Source organism: Aythya ferina (genome assembly GCF_964211825.1).
Source record: "Aythya ferina genome assembly, chromosome: 2".
Classification (NCBI taxonomy): domain Eukaryota; kingdom Metazoa; phylum Chordata; class Aves; order Anseriformes; family Anatidae; genus Aythya; species Aythya ferina.
In genome coordinates this window covers 140,555,852-140,575,079 of record NC_140297.1, presented here as the reverse complement: position 1 = coordinate 140,575,079, position 19,228 = coordinate 140,555,852, and the positions used below count along the sequence as shown (strand labels likewise).

The window sequence follows — 19,228 nt, the reverse complement described above, 5'->3', positions numbered from 1 at the left end:
TCTGTCTAACAATGTTTCTTCTGTTGTAGACTCTCTTGTGCCATGATTGCTCACTCTTCACTTGTTAAAAATTTTTTTAGCATCTATAATGGTGTCTTTTATATTTAGTCAATGCTTTTTCCTAGGAATTTATTGTTGCAGGGGTGGTTTTTTTTTTTTTGTTATGATCTGGACAGACCCATGGGAATGACTGCAAGGACTATATTTTGAACAAATTAAATTGATGTTTTCTAAATTAAATTTCAATTAAAATAATAAAATCTGCTGAAAACTGTTACTTTAGAATAGTCTGATGTAGTTTTACCCTCAGATTTAAATCTTTATCGTAGTTTTATGTATTATGAAATTTCTTTTCTCTTTGAAAGATCATTTGAAACTCACTTGTCAAGGGTTGAGGCTGAACTGTTAAGAAGAGAAGCTCCTCCGTCTTATGGACAGTTAATTGCCCAGGGTTTAATTCCACCAGTTGAAGATTTTCCTGTTTGTTCACCAAACCAGGTAAGATTCCAAAAATCAGGCAGACTACTCAAAATTTAAGGATACTAAAACCACGATATTTTGCATTCCTTGTCCTTTTTTGTTTGTTATATAGCATTTTCTTCCTTTCATGCCAGTAGTATTATACTAAAGATTAGCTGTTGGGCAAATCTTAATAACAGTAGCACCACACGGTTTACCTTACAGAATTTTTTGTTGTTGAAGGACAGTAATGCACAGTATAGAGTCATTCTTGCCAGAAAAGTTAGTATAGAGGGATAGACCCAGTTGTGTGTTTTGTATTATGTTGTGGAAGTTAAGATTGCAAGCTAGTACTTGGAAATTCGGGAAAGATTTGAGTATGCAAAACCATTATGCGCACATCCACACTGCATATGTGTTTAGTTATGATCAAGCCTACTATGCATAGAAAAAATGATGGAAAAGGCAAGGCTGTTATGTAAAATTAATGGCAAAGTATCAAAAGTGAGTAAATAGGAGTTAATCATATCTAGCCTTCTTGATACTCATAGGTAGCATTAGCACAAATTTATTTGGCTATATATTTATTTGGCCAATATTTATTTGGCTGGTTTCATTACACTTACTCTGCCGTAGATTTCACTTATTTCATGCACACATGTTCACAAGCAGCAGGATGTTTGTAACCAAGTAGTCTTGCAAGGATTGCTTCTGGTGACACAGAGCTTCCACCAGTTTGTGTCCTCATCACATGTCCTGTGTTCTTTCTGATCGGTGACCATGTGCTGTTCTGTGTGCCTTCTGTAAACTTTGGGATGTGTGTGATCATAGTCTTTTGCCTCCTTACCTTGTCCCACCTCTGTTTTTTCTTACTTGACTGACTGACTTTTTTTGCCTTGTTGCGGTTATTGTTATAGTCTGTTCTTTTTATGAAGTAGGTGTCTAGGGAAGCTGTATGTGATTGTACTGATTTCCCACTAATGAAGATACATGCTATTCTTTTATCTTTTCTACCGTTATCTTCATTTCATGCCTACATTTCTCTTCTTACTCCATCTATATGATCTTAACGTTTTAATTAAAAATTTCTTCAAAGTTAAATTGCATTACCCTATTGTACATTTGCTATTACTCCACTGCTTAGGTAAGTGGTACAAATTGGGGATTGTAATCCTTCACAAATGATTTTATGCAGGAAAAGAAGAAAAAAAATTTGCAGTTGGTATGAGAGACTTTGAAAGCAGATCCAAAACAAGACACTGTGAAGATTTCTCAGTCGCTAAATTGGCAATAGAAAGGTCATTTGGATGGAAGACAAGCTCTTCTTTCTAGGGCTAACTGAAATGTTTTTGTAAGAACATGAGCTTTGTAAGGAATGCTAATAACGTATGCTATAGAATCACTGATTCTCACTGGATGGGTTATCATGTTTCTGCTTAAAACAAATTCTGTACTCTTACAGATTTGGCTTGCTGTCTTCTTTTTCTGAAATTAAGGGTGTCCCTCAGCTGTCTATTTTGGGACCAGTGCTGTTTAATATCTTTATCAATGTGGCAGACAGTGGGATGGAGTGCACCCTCAGCAAGTTTGCAGATGACACCAAGCTGAGTGGTGCAGTTGATATAACAGAAGGAAGGGATGCCATCCAAAGGGACATGGGCAAGCTTGAGAAGTGGGCCCATGTGAACCTAATGAGGTTCAACAGGGCCAAGTGCAAGGTGCTGCACCTGGGTCAGGGCAATCCCAGACATGAGGACAGACTGGGAGAAGAAGTCATTGAGAAGGTTCTGGTGGACAAAAAGCTTGACATGAGCCAGCAGTGTGTGCTTGCAGCCCAGAAGTCCAACTGCATCCTGGGCTACATCAACAGAGTGACCAGCAGGGGAGGAAGATGATTGTCCTCCTCTACTCTGCCCTCATGAGGCCCCACCTGGAGTGCAAGCACAAGAAGGAAGTGGGGATGTTAGAGCAGGTCCAGAGGAGGGCCACAAAGATGCTCAGAGGGCTGGAGCACCTCTCCTATAGAGAAAGTCTGAGAGAGCTGGGGATGTTCAGCCTGGTGAAGAAAAGGCTCTAGGCAGACTTCATTGCAGCCTTTAAATACTTAAAGGTGACTTAACAAAAAAAAAAAAAAAAAAAAAAGAGAACAACTTTTCAAAGAACTTTTTTTCAAAAGAAATTAAACTTCACTAGTTTGAGATGCAGCTATTCTCACAAGTCTCCTAAAGTAGGGCTAGGCCAAGACAGTCTGTTAAGATAGCATTTACACTATGTCCAGATACGTAATACCTCTGGTACAGGCAGCTTGGAACAATACCATGTTTCCTGCACATGCCTACCCTGTATGGGTTTTTCAGATTTGGTGTATGTGAACATATTTAAGAATAATCCAGACTTTCAGAATAGTAAGAATCTTTTAAGAATAATCCAAACTTAGTTTACTCAAACCTGTTTTTCATCATGAAACCCCACAATGATTGCCTAAATATCTTGTTTTTTACTGAAATCAAATCTCCTGATAGGAAAGACAATTCTGAAAAATCAGACATGTAGTGGCTATAAGTCAGGTTGTTACTGAAACTTTTAAAAAGCTATGCAGTTACAGAAACTTTCTTTTATCTTCAGTCAAGTTAAATTGAATTAGCTAGTCATTATTGTTCTGGGTATAGTTTTTTGTTTCGTTTTTTTAATTCAAATGTAATGGAATTAGTGACCATCTTCCATAGTAACACATAACAAAATGTAGTTGCTTCTTAGACTTTCAATGTCGCTATGATTTCATACTCCTTAAAAATACTGATGCATGTACAACAGTTTTGAACAATGAAAGAAAGTAAGTTCCTTGGTTGTTTTGATTTGTATATAATGCTTTGTGTATAAAGCTGATGAGTGCCTTCAGCACTGGATTTTCGAGGGTGAGGAGCAGTCTCTCCAGTACCTTTTGAAAGTAAGGCTACTGAACATATATATTTACATGCTTGAATGCAAATGTCATTCTATGAATTACTGGAAGGGAAGAGGCAGATGAAAGTATGTGAAAGTGTTATTTGGATACTGTTGTATGCCCTGTGGCATCTGAAGGACTATGGAAGGGAGTTGAAGATGGTATCAGACACTGAAGTTCATTGTAAACAAAGTGAAATGCATACATATATTTTAAGTTAAGCTTATATAAAAAAAAAAAAAGCTATTCCGATTAATATATATTTTTTTTTTTTCAATAATCTTCATTAAAAAGATGTGAATATGGATTTTATCCTGTAATTCAATGCAGCAATGAGTACTTCCAGAGTCGTGGACATCTGGCAGATTTTCTGCCCTAATGTTTCTGAGAAATGAACTACTTAGCTGAGGCATTATTTTCTCTAATTTTGAGTAAGATGTTAGTATGATCATGTTACCTTACAACTTAGAAGTTGCACAAGATTTAAAGCAGAAAAATTCGGGCACGTATTGTTCCGTAACTGACTAGAAAATTTATACCAAAATTGAGAAATGTGTGATTTAGAACACATAAGATAATTTTAATTAAATGGAAGCATGAAAGCATCTTGAAACTGGAATTAAATGATTATGCAAGAACGGGGGAAAAAAACTACAAGCATCTCTGCTGGAGAGGATATTTAATTTAATCTTTACTCTAAGCTGCCCCATGATAGTTGGCAACAAATGGTCACATCTGTTAAATCTTGAGGAGTTTCTGGAGGATTTCTTCTTTAAATCCCAAACTTCTTGAGGCATTTTAATACATACTTTCTCTGAAGTCCACAGAGACTACTTTATCTTCTTGATAAGACTGTATGTAAAGGATCTTGCATACCTGCTGTACCATACTTTCTGCACTGGATTTGTGGCTCTACTATTCTGTAATCAGTGTTCCATATCCAGGTTATAGTCCATCTTTTTTCACTTTGCCTTTCTTTAGAGGTCATTGATTTGGACAAAAATGTACCTAATATACTTCATTTCTTTTTTATTCCTCTTTCTCTTCTGTACATATTTCCTCTTAATTTCCCTAGCCATAATGTTTTCTCCTCAAGAGAATCTAGGCTTCTTTCAAACCCACTTTATGTTTCAAATAACCTAAATAAACTATTGCTACATGTACCAGATCTTTAATATTAAAGACTGATTTATTTATTTATTTTTTTTAATATTTAAGTCTCTACATTTAACCTTTGTGATAATATGCCATTGGGCACAACAGTTGTCATTCTTCTTTTGCGTGAACAGTGACAGTGTATTGTCAACACTTCATTGTTGTTTGTCTTCTCATTTAGGCTTCGGTTCTGGAAAACCTGAGACTGGCAGTGCGATCTCAACTTGGATTTACCTCCATCAGACTTCCTATTGCTGGCAGATCAAGTAACATTTGGAATCGAATTTTTAATTTTGCAAGGTCACGTCATTCTGGATCACTGGCACTGGTCTCAGCAGATGGAGATGATGTTGCCAGTCAAAGTACTAGCAGAGAAGCTGAAAGAAGTAATACTCACAGAAGCCTGTTTTCAGTTGAATCTGATGATACAGATACAGAAAATGAAAGAAGAGACACAGCAGGAGCAGTCGGTGGTGTTGCTGCCACCTTGCCTCAGAAAGTCCCGCCTGCAACAGCAATAGAAGCAACAGTAGGAGCATGTGGGAGCTCCTCTGCTCAGAGTGGCAGTAGTGGTAACACGGATAGCGGAAGAGAAGCAGCAAGTGTAGAGCCCCCAAGCACAAGTCCTGCACGTCACCAGCTCACTAGCGCGCTAAGTCGTATGACTCAAGGCTTACGCTGGGTACGCTTTACGTTAGGGAGATCGAGCTCAGTGAATCAGAACCAAAGTCCTTTGAGACAGCTTGATAATGGGGTAAGTGGAAGAGAAGAGGATGATGATGTTGAAATGTTAATTCCAGTCTCTGATGTAGCATCAGACTTTGACATGAATGACTGTTCAAGACCTCTACTTGATCTCAGCTCAGATCAAGGACCAGGGCTTAGACAGCCTTACAGTGCAACACATCACGGTGTAAGGTCATGCAATCGAGATGGCCCCTGTGAGAGCTGTGGCATCGTACACACTGCCCAGATACCTGACACTTGCTTAGAAGCAACAGTGAAAAATGAAACTAGTGACGATGAGGCATTATTACTCTGCTAGGTACGGTTTGTTTAGGAAAGATTGTGTACAAGTTGGAGCAATATCTGTCATTGTTTTGTACTTCACAGTTAAAACTAGTTTTTAGTTTAAAAAAAATCCAGGACAACGTTATGTTAAAACTATTTTAGCAACTGTGTGGTTGATTAAACATTTCTTATACTGGATGACTTTATGGAACTATTAGAGTGAACGTTTAATGGCTCTGAATACACAGTATGTGTATCCAGTATAATCTGATTACTCTTTAAACTGAAGTTATCCCAGTTAGTTTCAAATTTAGTTTATCCTGGTACTGTAGTTCAAAACAGAAACATGGCCGCTCAAGACTTATTTGGCTGCCTGTTTAACCCCATATTAACAGGTGAATTTGTACAGAATTATTTTCCTTTAGGAATTGACTCTGTTGTATTATTGCCAACATACTTGTAACTTAATATACTAAATGCTGGTAAGGATTGTTAATGTAAAATATGTACTTTTCTTTGAGTTTATACATTTTGTCTAAATATTCTTGAATTTCATTATAATGTGAACTTATTTAAAGGGAGGAGAAACTTTCTCCAGGAACATTTTTTCAGAAGTACAAAATGCAATGATTTGTGAAATTTAGATACAATAGATAAACTGATGGCAAAAGCTTTTATAGCACTGACTTTCCTAAACTGCAGTCTAATATGGTACAGCCAATTAGTATGTAAAATCCCCAGTCGTTAGTCTTTCCAATTTGAAGTAAAAAAGGGCCGAAGATATTACAATATGTGTTAGTTCCTTAAATATCCGATATGTACAAATACACTACAGAGTAAGTTCCAACTGGTAATAGATCTTTCCCTAATACTGTAGGGTATAAAGCTTGTTTGGACTCAAGGGATTTGCACTAAAATCATATTAAGGTCTCTAAATGAGCTTAGTGCACAAGCACTATCACTTTAAGTACTATTATTGTCTAATATTGCAATGGCTATATATTTCCCATGGCTCTTTTCTTGGGGTGTTGCATTTTTGTTGCAATCGAATTTGCTTTACTAATTCCCTATTTATTCATTGTATTTAAAAAACTGGTTTACTTGGTTGCAGACTGGTTGTTTAAAAAAAAAATCCCTTTCAGTGTATTTTTTTATGATACTACATGTTGGAGCAAAACAGATCAATGGAAAAAGCTCATAACTTCCAATTTTGTGATAAGCAGGTTAATATGTGGCTACTGGCTTGACAACAAGAATCTACACCTTTTAAAAACAAAAATGTCAACTACTGTTTTATTTATTCTTTGCCAGTCTGTTTTTAGTAGGCTTAAAGATCCAGTATGAAATGTATTTGTGTGTGATTGTATGCTATTTATTAAATTTTAAATACTTTGTTGAATGTCATTTTAAAGCATGTTTAAAGTCTTGTGCATTTCTGTCGTGTTATACTGTCAGGCAGAACTGACTAAAATGTTTTAATACGTATCAAAATTAAATTGAATTTTTGTTATGTTTTTGAGGTACTTTTAAAGATAAATCCGAGGTCTGTCTGGCTTTTTATTTTACTTTTTAAAAATCCTCATCTCTGAAGTACAAATCACATGCAGAAAAAACAAATAACCGAATGGATTCCAAAGTGTATATATCTTCTCCCTCTTCTCTTCATTCACAGACACTGGGATGAGAAAAATAAGTAATTTTACCATCTGATTGATTTAATTCACAAGAGTTAGTAGGTAAAATCTGAGTTCAGGACACAGTTATGTAGATTTGTGCTTTTGAGGAGCTTATGTGCAATACAGTTGTAAAAGATTTTATTATAATAACCCATGCGGTTTCAAGTTTCAGAACAGATCACATCACGCTGGTACCAGTTCAGGTACAGATTGGCCCATAATTCCACATACCCAAGTAAAAGTCATCAATGGCCATTTTTATTCACATTGAATAATATCTAAATCTGTGGGTAATCTTTAGTCTGATTTCAGTGGCATTGCTTATGGAGCAGGCAATTTTGCAATATGAACATGGTAATACACCCTGAAATACATGTGAACAGTATGTCCTGGTATAAAATACTGGGTTTTTAAACCTTCCTAACGAATTATCATTAGAAAGTGGTTACGGAAATGTTTGTCACTGAGGCAGATGCATTTTGAAGAAGAAGTCTTCACAGAATACCTTACATACATATGTAAAGTGATCTAAAGTGGTTCCATTAGATACCCCAAATAGCATGTACCTATGGACTCCATATTGCAGATGTAAAAAGAATACAATGTTTGATTTGTTTTAAAGGATAAATGCTACACATTAAACTGAAGTTGGATTTAATTGAGAATTTCGAGAATTGTAAATAAAATCCATATTTGTATGAGGCTAATTTGTTGCAGTGATTTTTTTCGTAGTGATTTTAAAGGGAGTGATCAAATCTCTGATTAATACAGTACTGATTTTCTAATATCTTCCCCTGCAAAATCTTGCAGAAGAACTTAGCTCTCAGCACTAGGTCCTCCATGTGACCACATTGCATGAAATTGTCCAAGTCAACAGAAAACATACAATCTGAAAGAACTTTTCTTCACTTGCTTTGCTTGAAAGATTATTATAGTCACCCTGTACACTGCTTCTGTGAGAGGTAAAGGGGTTGAAGGCTGGAGGTAAAAAATAAATATGAAGAGGTAAGTCACTGTATTTTGATTTTGAATGGCCAGAATGTCTAAAGGAATATTTATAATCTGTAATGTTATGCAATGTGGTTGTAAATGGAGATGAGCAATGGCAGAAAACACACAGACCAGACCAAAATAAAGCAGAATAAGTGTTCTGGTTCAGTGGGGCCCTCCTAGCAAATAATGTTTTCTTATGCAAAATGTAAAGGATAAATGAAGCTAGTTTAAAAGAGTAAGAAAAAAGATCCACAAAGTAAGAATATGTTTGTAGGTGTTACACAGTAGGGTCAGGTGTCTGAGTTCAGAGCAGCAATCTCAGATTTTGTCACAGCGTTGTTCACTTGTGATGTTACAGAGGTATGGCAGAATAATTAACAGAATTCATACTTTTGTGACAAAATAGTCATGCTTCTGAAAGTCTGTCAACATAAATGCAGAAATAATTTTTTGGTGTTTCTCAAGGTGTAGAAGATTCAGTGAACTATACCAGCTGTTCTTACTCAAAGTGATATCCTTTCTGTTAATTTTCTTGCATTGAAAATCTGGTTCGTGATCCAGTCTGCTCTCAATGGAGGCAAGTTGCCAAAAATGGAAAATACTATCAATAATCTTCATTAGCTGGGCTTGTCCACTACTCAACATCAGTCTCTAGTTCCCTTAACAAAGCATCTTCACTGTTTGTCCCAAATTCTGTTTGTATCTCTTGTATTTTGAGATACATCTCTGCTTTGCCATCTTTTATTTGAAGCTCAATGACAGTAAAAATTTTGGGGTTAAGAAAGAGATAAAGAGTGCATGAAGGTAAGAGCGCTTTTCAGACATAGGTTATCATAGGAAGGATGTGAAAACAGAGAGAGGATAAAAGTAAGATAGGGTAATTACACCAGAACATAGAAATGAATAAGTAATGCTGGGAGGTAGAAGTTAAAAGTCTCCATGGGAAGAAGTGTATGTCTCAGAAGATTTAGAATAGATTGTCTTTATTATAAATGACTTGTAGGTGACATCCTGTAAGTCTTCTGGAAGTTCACAATCTCAGTTGTCTGTTTCTTGCAAACCTATTCTTTAATTTGCTGAATTATTTACTAAATAATAGACAAGGACTGATTTTCTTCAGGGTTCTTTATCTTAATTAATTATTAGGTTACTTAAGTCTCTTTGATCATACTTTTATAATAGCCACTCTAATCAGGACATTCATTCCCCTGTAGAGTTTTACAGGATTATTTGCTTTGCTGCAGACCACAAAAACATTAGCCTAAGATATAAGTTCAAGGTTGCAATGGATGGCTTTTTGCAAAGTCTCTCAAATGACTGAATTACTATGTGGTATTTTAGGATGAGCAAACATTACTTAACAGGAAGCTCCTCTGCATAGTGCGGAGTTGGGCACTGCCTAAAAAATAGAGATTTGTATTGAACTGTGCGAAGTGAAGGGCAGTAAGAATAAAATGTTTTGTGGGTGAGGGTTGCAATGCCAATCAGGGGCCTAAGTCCCTGTTGCAGCAGCAAGTACTCAATGATAACTAAGAATACACAGCCAGTTGTCTTCTCACAGTGTTACAGGAATTATTTCTATCCCACAAGTGATATTTCAGGCCATTCTGTCCAGGGACAGATGAGCTCTGAAATATCAAATATTTACCAAATTTACATAAATGCAGCTGAAGCAAGATTATCTTGTTTGTCCAAATGGACAAAATAAAAGGACTGCTTAGACAGAATGTCATTATCTATTTAATGTGTTCAAAACCACCTATGGGATAGATTCAGTTTTCTTATGCACAACAGTATAAGGTCTTGACTCTTAATTTCCTTGCCAGTTTGTGTGATCAGCAGCTCTGAGCTAGACTTGGAGTTACAGGTAGGAAGGTTTCTACGCTTAAGAGCAGGATCCACAAAGCCTAAATTAGCCAGGGGTAAATCTCAGGAGAGGAAGTGGAGCTCAAGAGTTGGAGCTCTAGAGTTGAGTAAGATTTCGAGCTATGCTTCTAGGTGTCCTCAGCTCTTCCCTGCACAACACACACAAAAAAAGGGAGCCAAATATCTTGAAAGCTTACCACAGCATGCTGTGATGTGGTGGGCCTGTCTTCAAATTTCCCTCTGCTCTGTCTGGAAGAATTCAAGCAGGAACAGCTCACCAGTACCACTACCCCACAAGCAGACTTGGAGGTGATGAACCACTTCTATCATGTAGAAATTCGTTTTGTAGAAATAACTAAATATTCTTTGGCCAGGGAGAAATACTAGGAAAATTGACCATATTCAATTGGTTGTTTGGGCACTGAGTGGAGACATTCTGCATGAAGTTTATGCCAATAAATGCTTAACTTGTTGACACTGTTCCATTCAAAATCATTAACTATTCAGTGGGGCAGGCGTGGGAGCTTGACTGCTGCACCCAAGGAATGAACCTCTGTCTTTGCAACCCTCTGTCCTTGGTTAACAAATGTCACTGCATTTATGTAAAGTGAAACTTTTGTATCTGAGAGGCATCCATCAGATCCCCTGCAACCCAATTATTCAGGTGCCCATCTGCACAGTGGGAGAAATGGGTTTGCTGTCTCAGCAGCAGCAGAGATTCAAATTATACCCATTATCCCACTTCAGTGCCCACCTGGACATACTTTCTTTCCTTACTCTCGAGTAGTCACAGCTCCTGCCTTAGAGGACCATAACGTGACTTCTTCCTGGGCCTTTCTTCCCTTGTTCTTCACCTGACTAATCATATAGCAGAAACTCAAAAGGTTCCTGTCTCATTGATATCATTATAATTATTGAGCCAGTGTTGCTGTCTGAATTCTCATCACTGCCATTTTACCAGCTTTAAATACAGATGACATGGTCGATGCAGGTTACCCTTTCCTGCCCATTTGGTGCTCTACAGGTAGCCCCAGGAGTCTTGGGGAATTTCCCTTTCTATTGTTCTTATTCTCTGCTCTGCTTTTCTGAATGAGTTTTAGCCTTTACTATTGCTGTGTGATGCAGTGAACCCCTATGGTGTCTGTCCTGAAAGCACAAAGGTGAGGCACAAGAGGAGACATTTTGGGACAAGCAGGTACAAAAGCAAACTTCTGGTACTGCTCTCCTACCCACTTGGGAGAAGGAAGGTGTCATGCCAATGGGAAGGTGAGCACTTTGTAGCGTGCCAAATCGCATTTCATTTGTCTAATCTTTTTGGTAGCATATGTGTGCATGGCCCTCATAGACAATATTCTGTCTTTTGAAGGCATCATCGTTGGCCTGAAGGAGGTCAAAGGATGAAGATGCTCGTGCTCAGCCGGCTCAGGGACACAGTGAAGCAGCGTTGCTGCTAAGTAAGCCACCCTGTGTTACTGGAGAAGTGGGAAGGCCCATACAGCAGGTGTCCCTGGGGCAGTGCAGGACAGGCCATGCTAGAGATAAGCTCCTGCCCTCTTCCAAGGTGTCCTCAGGACTGTGCCTCTCCCGTTGTGTACATTTGAATTTATCTTGTGCTGAGGACAGAAGGAAGGATGCAAGCTGAAAACGAGGGGCAGAGAAAGCTAAGGTGCAGGGAGGGTACTGCATCCAGAGTGGTACGGGGGAGGCAGTGTTTTGTCCATGGGAAACAGGAAATTAAAAACAAAACAAGCATGAGATGCAAAACAATTGTAAGGCAGTAACAGCATTTGTAAATAGGTACATTGTGGTTCTTTCCTTTTCTCTTTGTCCAAGTTTTAAGATCATTTTGCCCCACCTTACTTTCACTTTCTCGCCTCTCCCTCTGGGCCAAGGCACAAGCTGCCCTCCCAGCTGGGCTCATGACAGCCCTTTTTCCCAAAAACCCTCTGCCAAAGTCTCTCTTTCCCTCCTCCTGTGGCCCTCCCAGCCCAAGGGGCCACCACCACCCCCGTGCCCTGGCTGAGGTCCAGTTACGGGGCCCAGAGGATGGGGCCGTGGGCCATGGCTGGGCGGGGCCCACGGGCGGTTGTACGGGCAACAATGCAGGGTGGGTGGGGGGAGAGCACGGAGCGGCCACTCTGAGCGCAGCCGGTGGGGACATTGGGGACAACAGGGGAAGCAGGGACAACAGGGGAAGCAAGGACGATGGCGCAAGGCAACAGCTACCGGAAGATGGTTTTCATGTGGTCCTTTGACGGCGGCCAAGCGCCCCCAGCGATCGAGGTGAGGAGAGGCCTCGGTGCCCAGAACCCCCCCCAAGGCTGCCCTCTTCCCCTGCCAATGACCGTTGTGTTTGAGTACCAGCATCTGGGGGGGGGAGCTGTGCTTGGGTCCCCAGGGTTGCGGGCCCGTCCCCTAAAGTATCTTCTAAAACATGATTTGGGAGCGGCTGCTGATGGCTTATGCCCTCTGGAGGGGACTCAGGTGGCCCCCAGCACATTGGGCTGTGGCAACTCAAGTGAAGCTTGGTCCCTGCTGCCCTGGGCTCTCAAGGCCCCTCTGCTCGGTCCCACAGGCTCCTCAGCCACCTCCATGGAGAGCTCTAGTCACCCTTGGGCTCCCCAGCCAGAGATCTCATGTCACCCTTGGGTGCTCAAACACCACCGCATAGAGCTACAGTCACCTTTGGGCATCACAAATCCGTGAACTGCCAGATTTCCCAAATGGCCCATCATGTTTCAAACGTGCACAGGGCAGGGCTGCAAGCCATTGCCATGAGAAACCAGCTGGACTCTCCCGAAAGCCTGCCTCCCCCTTCATGTAAAGAGAACTACAGCAGAAATGGCCAGAAGCAGGCTGTCTGCTTCAGCTCACTGCACGCCACTGGTCACTGGTGCCTCCCCAAAGGCAGTAGGTAGGTGGAGCTGCCAAAGGCCAAGGGAGCAATTCCTCTGATTTCTGTTTAAATAACCCTGTGTGTTGTGTGCTTAGGGCCGTTTTCAGATAGCACACAGCTCTGTGAGAAGGGTGGGCAGTGAGGTGCTCTCTGGCAAGAGCAATTTTCTGAGCTGAGTCTTATCACCACCTTCTAGGCTCCTATGTCAAAGCAGAGGCTTCTCATCAAAGGAGGAAAAGTTGTGAATGATGACCAATCTGTGGAGGCTGATGTGTACGTGGAGGACGGAATTGTGCAGCAAGTGGGACCAAACCTAAACCCCGAGCCACCCACTGGACTCACCGTGCTGGATGCAACTGACAAGCTGGTGATCCCTGGAGGCATCGATACTCATACACACATGCAGTTCCCTTTTATGGGTAGCAAGTCAAAAGATGACTTCCATACAGGCACAAAGGTGGGTGTGTGTAACTATGTTAGTGCACATATGCATGTCTATGTGTGCATCTGGGCTTTCTTGGAGATGTACATGTATCTGCTGATTATGTATATTAATGCTAACAGAGAGAAAAGAGTATCCATCAAGCACAGGCAATTTTTGCTGTCCTGGGCTGTTGTCAGGGTACCCAGAGGTCCACCTTCCACCAGCATGTTATTTGGGTTCCTTCAGAGACCTTGCTATCTGCAGGTAGCAAGTGTAAAGAACACTCATTTACCTTGGCTGTCACCATGCCAAATACAACATGCCTTCATAGGAGCTTCATACTTTTCTGATCAAAGGTTAACCTAAAGCAACAGTTTAACTCCCCCGGTGTGCTGGGAACACTTCTGTGGTAATCTGATCTTTCTCCTCTGTTAGCTTGGGGGAATGCGAGTTTTTCATCTCTCATTCACTTCTCTACTTACTGTCTCATTGAACATCCAGTTCAAATATGCTTTCTAAAAGTATTTAATTTCTCCCACTTAAGTGCTTAGAGTTCTTTTCTCAAATTTTTAGCTGATCTCATTATGTTACCTGCAGTATATTAGTTAATAGTATTAATAAAGCATCATCTCTATACAGTAAAGATACTCATAAAGAGCTCCCTGAAATTTGTAAGCTATTTTTAAGTGCTTTGCTGTACAGGCTGAAATCCTTTGCCCACAGAAGGGACCACATTGCCATGTTAAATGGCTTGTCTGTTAGCCAGCATCCTCAGAGAGCCTGTTATAACCTGCCCCTCTCATGGCAGAACTGAGGTTTGATAAGAATGAGAAAAAAGTGTGTCCCTTCTAACTAAATAGTTTTCACTGATCTTTTTCTGTTGTGCAAAATACTTATTTGCCTCTTTAAAATAGTTGCAATAAGTTAAATTCAACTCACTTTAATGAATGGTGTGATATGGAAACCACTAAAGCCTTCCAAGCCTTTTGCAGTCCTGCTTAGATTGACCCTATTCTTCCACAGGAGATTTCATTTCTTTCCTGCCCTGTCATGTTATAAGGGTTTGAGCTGGACTGTCTAAGTGGATTAATTGTATATTTTCATGCTCTAACAAGGATTTTTTTTTTTGATGTGTCACCCAGAGTACTGGAGGGAGAAATACAAATGACGTGTATATTATCCTTAAATTGCTGTCATGCTTCTTTCAATAACAGTATTTACTCCAATTCAAGATAGATCTGCTGAGGTAGCTGCTGTTATTTGGAATAGAAATATTTTGCACTGCATAGCTTTAAGGACTAGAATTGTTATTCTGAATACACAGGGAAGTTATGGTAACTCATTTAAATAGGGTGTAATTATTCAGCAAAACTTAGACAAAAAATATTTTGTCCATCACAGCAGATCTTTTCTACCATAGGTAAATGGCTTCTCTGCCAAACATACCATGTCTCTCCAAGTCAAACATAAAATGAGGTAGAAAATACACCACTGAATCTCCACCTCCAGAACTGATAGCTGGAAAAGGATTTTAAAAATGATCATTGCAGTTTTGTTCCCCGCATTCAGTATCTTCCTTAGCTATCTGGTAGAAACAAGGGAATCTATTATATGGGCCTCACAACACATTTTAGTTATTGAAAGGGCTTCCACAATCAGATTTTGGTCTTCACACTGCTTCTTGTGATAAATGGATAGAAAGAAACCCCAAATCCACAATGTCTGTTCTGCTTGTCTACAGACATCACAACTTAGGTTTCCTGGCTGAATTCTGTGCAGAATTAGATTTCTGGAATACTTACTTTACATGATTTACAGTTCAGAAATATATAATTTTATTTATTTATTTATTTATTTATTTATTTATTGTGCAACAATCCTTTATTTCTCTTTGAAGACCATTCTTTAATGTGCCTCCATTGACATTAAGAGAATCAAAGATTCAGACTAACTCAAATTTAGGTGCCTATGCTATGAAATCCCAAATTAGGGGAGATGAATTCCTTGCTAACTTTCAAAAAGAAGGTAATAATTTGAATTAGCATGTAGTTTTTTTCTGAATAATTATTTCCACTGAAGGCATTTGGCACAGAAGCTCTAAAACACAGCCTGCATACACAAAACAGTATGTCTTTAGTCACGTGGGTGACTAATGGAAGATTCTAGATCTAATCTAGTGATCAGATGTCACAAAGTTAGATATTGGATTAGATTTTTGACCCAGGTCAAAGTGTGGAAAGTGTTCAGAGTTGTTTACCTAAGGTTGTTATCTAAAAAATATCTTGGCAGGAAAATCATAGAGACAAAGTTGTGTTCCAGCTATCACAGAAATGAACACAATGATAAGCTAAGATTTGTCCATTCGGTTGAATAAATAAAGGCATGGAATGCTTCTATTTATAAATGTTACAAGAAAAACGATACTTTGGTAGGAGTTGTGGAACCTGTGACTTTTTTTTTTTTTCCTATAAGTTAACAAATACTCTTGAAGTTTAAATCCCATTTAAAAATTAAGAAACCAAGATGTTTTATTGGAAAAAAAATAATAAAATAAAAAGATTGCAGTTTGAACAACTTTTCTTGGAGGCAATGTATTGTTGAATTCATCACAGAATCACAAATATTTGTCATTCTCCATTTTTTTTTTCTAAATATACTGACATATTTACAATTTCACTCCTGATTGCTAAGACAATTATTTGAAATATACAAAACAATTTGTTACCAATAAATAAATAAATAAATCACTTGCATGGGGGCAAACCAAATATTTTTTCTTAATTAAAAGAAATATTAGAACTTTATAAGGAAGGATTTATGAGCTTTAATGAGACAGAGCCAAACGTCTTTTAGAGAAAGAAGGATTGATTTAGAAATAGAATAAAGTATCATGAATTTAAACTGTGTGTGTTTTGATCTGAATACATTGTGCCTGTTTTGCAAAGGGATGTTGTTCAGAGCAATAAGACAATTTCTCTGACTAATTTGGAAGAGAGCAACAATCACAGCAAAGAAATTGCCTTATTGTATCCATTTCCCCTAGCCCAGGATGTGGTTTCTGACAGTGACTACCAGAGTGCCTTCAAAGAAAGAAAACGAGGTATTCAGTTGTCTGTGAAGAAGAATGGAAGTTCTTCATTAAAAAGCAATTTTATCCTCATAACTAATGTAAAATAAGATTTTATATACTTGCATATATCTATATGGAAACTGTAAATATCTTGGCCTTTTTGGAAATCTGCTGTTCAGTTTTCCAAAATAGTACCCTGCAGTAAAAAAAAATAATTTCAAAACACTTTTTAAATCCTTCTGGTGTTAGGAGTTTAGTAGTTAGGATTTCAGGAGTTTGGGAATTCTCATACTCGATTTTTAAACTACTTTTTCCATTGTGTACCTGTTCCTTAATGATTTTCTGTTACACGGGCTTGTTTTTTCAACTAAGTAGACTCTGAGTAAGCATATCTCAAGTTGTTTGTGGTCTTTTGGTGCTCTTTCTCTGTGATCCCATCCTGTTAAGAATACTCACTGATGCATGCTGCTTATTCATTTCTAAATCTTTGATAGGATTATAAGTGCAAAAACTTCCTTCTCAAATGAACATCCTTCTCAAAGGAACCAAAATTAATGTCAACAATCATTTTGCAAGTTCAGACTTCACTCAAGAAAACTGCATTGACTTCTGGCTTTTCGATGTATCAATATGTAACTGTTAGACAGCGAATCAGAGAGGGTAGGAGGAACTATGCATTTTTTTCACTGATTGCTAAATATTAACTATTTTACTTTCAGGCTGCTGTAGCAGGAGGCACCACTATGATCATCGACTTTGCCATTCCTCAGAAAGGCTCCTCTCTTATTGAAGCTTTTGATTTGTGGAAAAGCTGGGCAGACCCGAAAGTCTGCTGTGATTATTCGTTGCATGTGGCAGTTACATGGTGGAGCAACAAGGTAGATACAAACACTGGTTTTCTATTCCCTGAATTCATACCACATCTGCCTTGAATAAGTCCTCAGGTGGTAAATTTAGTTGCCTACAGTGTTTTGTTAACCTGTTTTTGTGTGTGCAAACTACATTTTGAATAGTCCACACTTTATAAAAAGTATGTGTATTTGAAAAGAAAAGTCTGCAGATAACCTACATCTGTGGATAATATTACATGAGGTTAAAGGAAAAGGAAGCAGGTTGTGCAAAGTTAAGACCAGCCAGACCAAAAAGGACAAGAGGGTTTTTGTTTTTATTTTACCTGAGTACTCAATAAGCTACCTTCATGTTAAGTCTCAGGTTTGGGGTAGGGAAGGTGTATTAATAAGGGTATATATGAAAAATGTGGCAATTAACTTTATTTGCAAAGGAAGAATTTTATTCCTGAGTGTATGCAGTAATACTTCCTTAAAGTAAAACAGAATCAGAGGCAAGAATTTCTTAAATGTGAGAATATCCAGAAAATCTTTTTGGAACTTAAGTATGGGAGAATCATCCTCATTGTGTGAATGCTGATTGCCTGAAAGCTCTACTGAGGAAATGAACTTTTCATGTACTTGACTGATGTTATACAAGACCACTTAGAGAACTTGCATAGGTCAGAAATATACTTAGTAAATTCCATTTTTAAGTATGAAGTATGAGTACTTCCTCTAATTTTTTATTTTTAAAATACGTAAACCAAAGCCTTCACTCTGCAAACACTCCATCTTTGGTATTCTGTGCGCTAAACACTAAACAGACTGACTCCAAGTTCTAGCTTAAAGCAAAGGCATGCAATAAATTCTCCAATGAAGTCTGAGGAATAAGCATTTGAAATAGCCTTACTAGAGAAAAGTGGAATTACACTGAAAATTCTAGTCAAACTAGGGAAGTGTAAATCAGCAAAATGCTCTGTTTTGTGTTAAGAAGTTTAACTTCTGCTTTTTAAAGCCAAGACTGAAAAAATAAAAAGTTCTGATGTTTTGTAGCCATAAAAGACCTGGATAAAGTAGTTGAGGAGTTTGGTATATCATACCCTTCCCATTTGCTAGTAAATCCTCAGGCTTTGAAGTCTTGGTTATAATCATACATTCTGTAGAATGCCTTCCTTTAGTATTAGTAATTTGTGATAAAGAAAATACATGAAAAAGAAATGTTTTTTGCTTCCACATTTATGCCAGAGTAGGGTCTTATGTCCAGTATTTACTTTTTTGATAATTTCCACTAAAGCTAATGCTCCCAACCCTCTCCCAGGTGAATCCCCACATTTTTCTTTTATTTATTTATTTATTTATTTATTTTTATTAATCTCTCACCTTTCTTGGGAAGATCCCAACATATTATTTGAGAAAAGATTAAATACAACATTTTACTTTTTCAAAAAAATCACGTGGAAACTGTAAGAGCATTGTAGATGCACACCAAGTACTGTCACCATCATTTTGATAGGAAGGAAGAGCCAAAGTGAGTTAATAGATAGTTCTACCTAACTAACTGCACAAGAAACCTTTGGGTAAAATCTCTATCTTTCTTTCTTCCACGGGATATACAATTTTGTTTCACAAACTTGAGAAGAAGCAGGGAATCTTATCAAGAAGTGCATATAGGAAAGAAAGCAGGCTTGCATATAGAGTTTTGGAGCTGTTTAGTTTAGGGACAAAATATTTCAAAGGGCTGTGTGTGGGTCATTTAGCATTAGAACACAGCTCTAGAAGATGAGAACCTTTCTGTCACTGTGATTTGCCAGGAGACTGTTAGGATTCAATTCTGAAAATCAGATTTTTACATATCTCCATGCTTTGTGTTATAGGTTGGATGCATAGATGTTGATATTGGATAA

General features: G+C 38.3%; 2 protein-coding genes across 5 annotated transcripts in view; both read left to right on the top strand.

The window, feature by feature from the left end:
• The window catches only part of LRP12 (LDL receptor related protein 12), a 51,630-nt gene extending 43,678 nt beyond the window's left edge, over positions 1 to 7,952 (top strand). The window contains exons 6-7 of the mRNA XM_084511443.1: positions 366 to 498; positions 4,740 to 7,952. Of these exons, the coding sequence (XP_084367569.1) occupies positions 366 to 498; positions 4,740 to 5,603 (997 nt within the window). The 3' untranslated portion in view covers positions 5,604 to 7,952. The remainder of the gene's footprint in view (positions 1 to 365; positions 499 to 4,739) is intronic.
• A 5,115-nt stretch (positions 7,953 to 13,067) lies between these two features.
• The window catches only part of DPYS (dihydropyrimidinase), a 34,714-nt gene continuing 28,553 nt past the window's right edge, over positions 13,068 to 19,228 (top strand). For 3 of the 4 annotated variants that reach the window (XM_084509027.1, XM_084509028.1, XM_084509029.1), the window contains exons 1-2: positions 13,069 to 13,457; positions 17,214 to 17,372. In XM_084509027.1, the coding sequence (XP_084365153.1) occupies positions 13,203 to 13,457; positions 17,214 to 17,372 (414 nt within the window). In that variant the 5' untranslated portion in view covers positions 13,069 to 13,202. Of the gene's footprint in view, positions 13,458 to 17,213; positions 17,373 to 19,228 lie in introns of all 4 variants that reach the window. The other variant, XM_084509026.1, reaches the window with a different exon arrangement.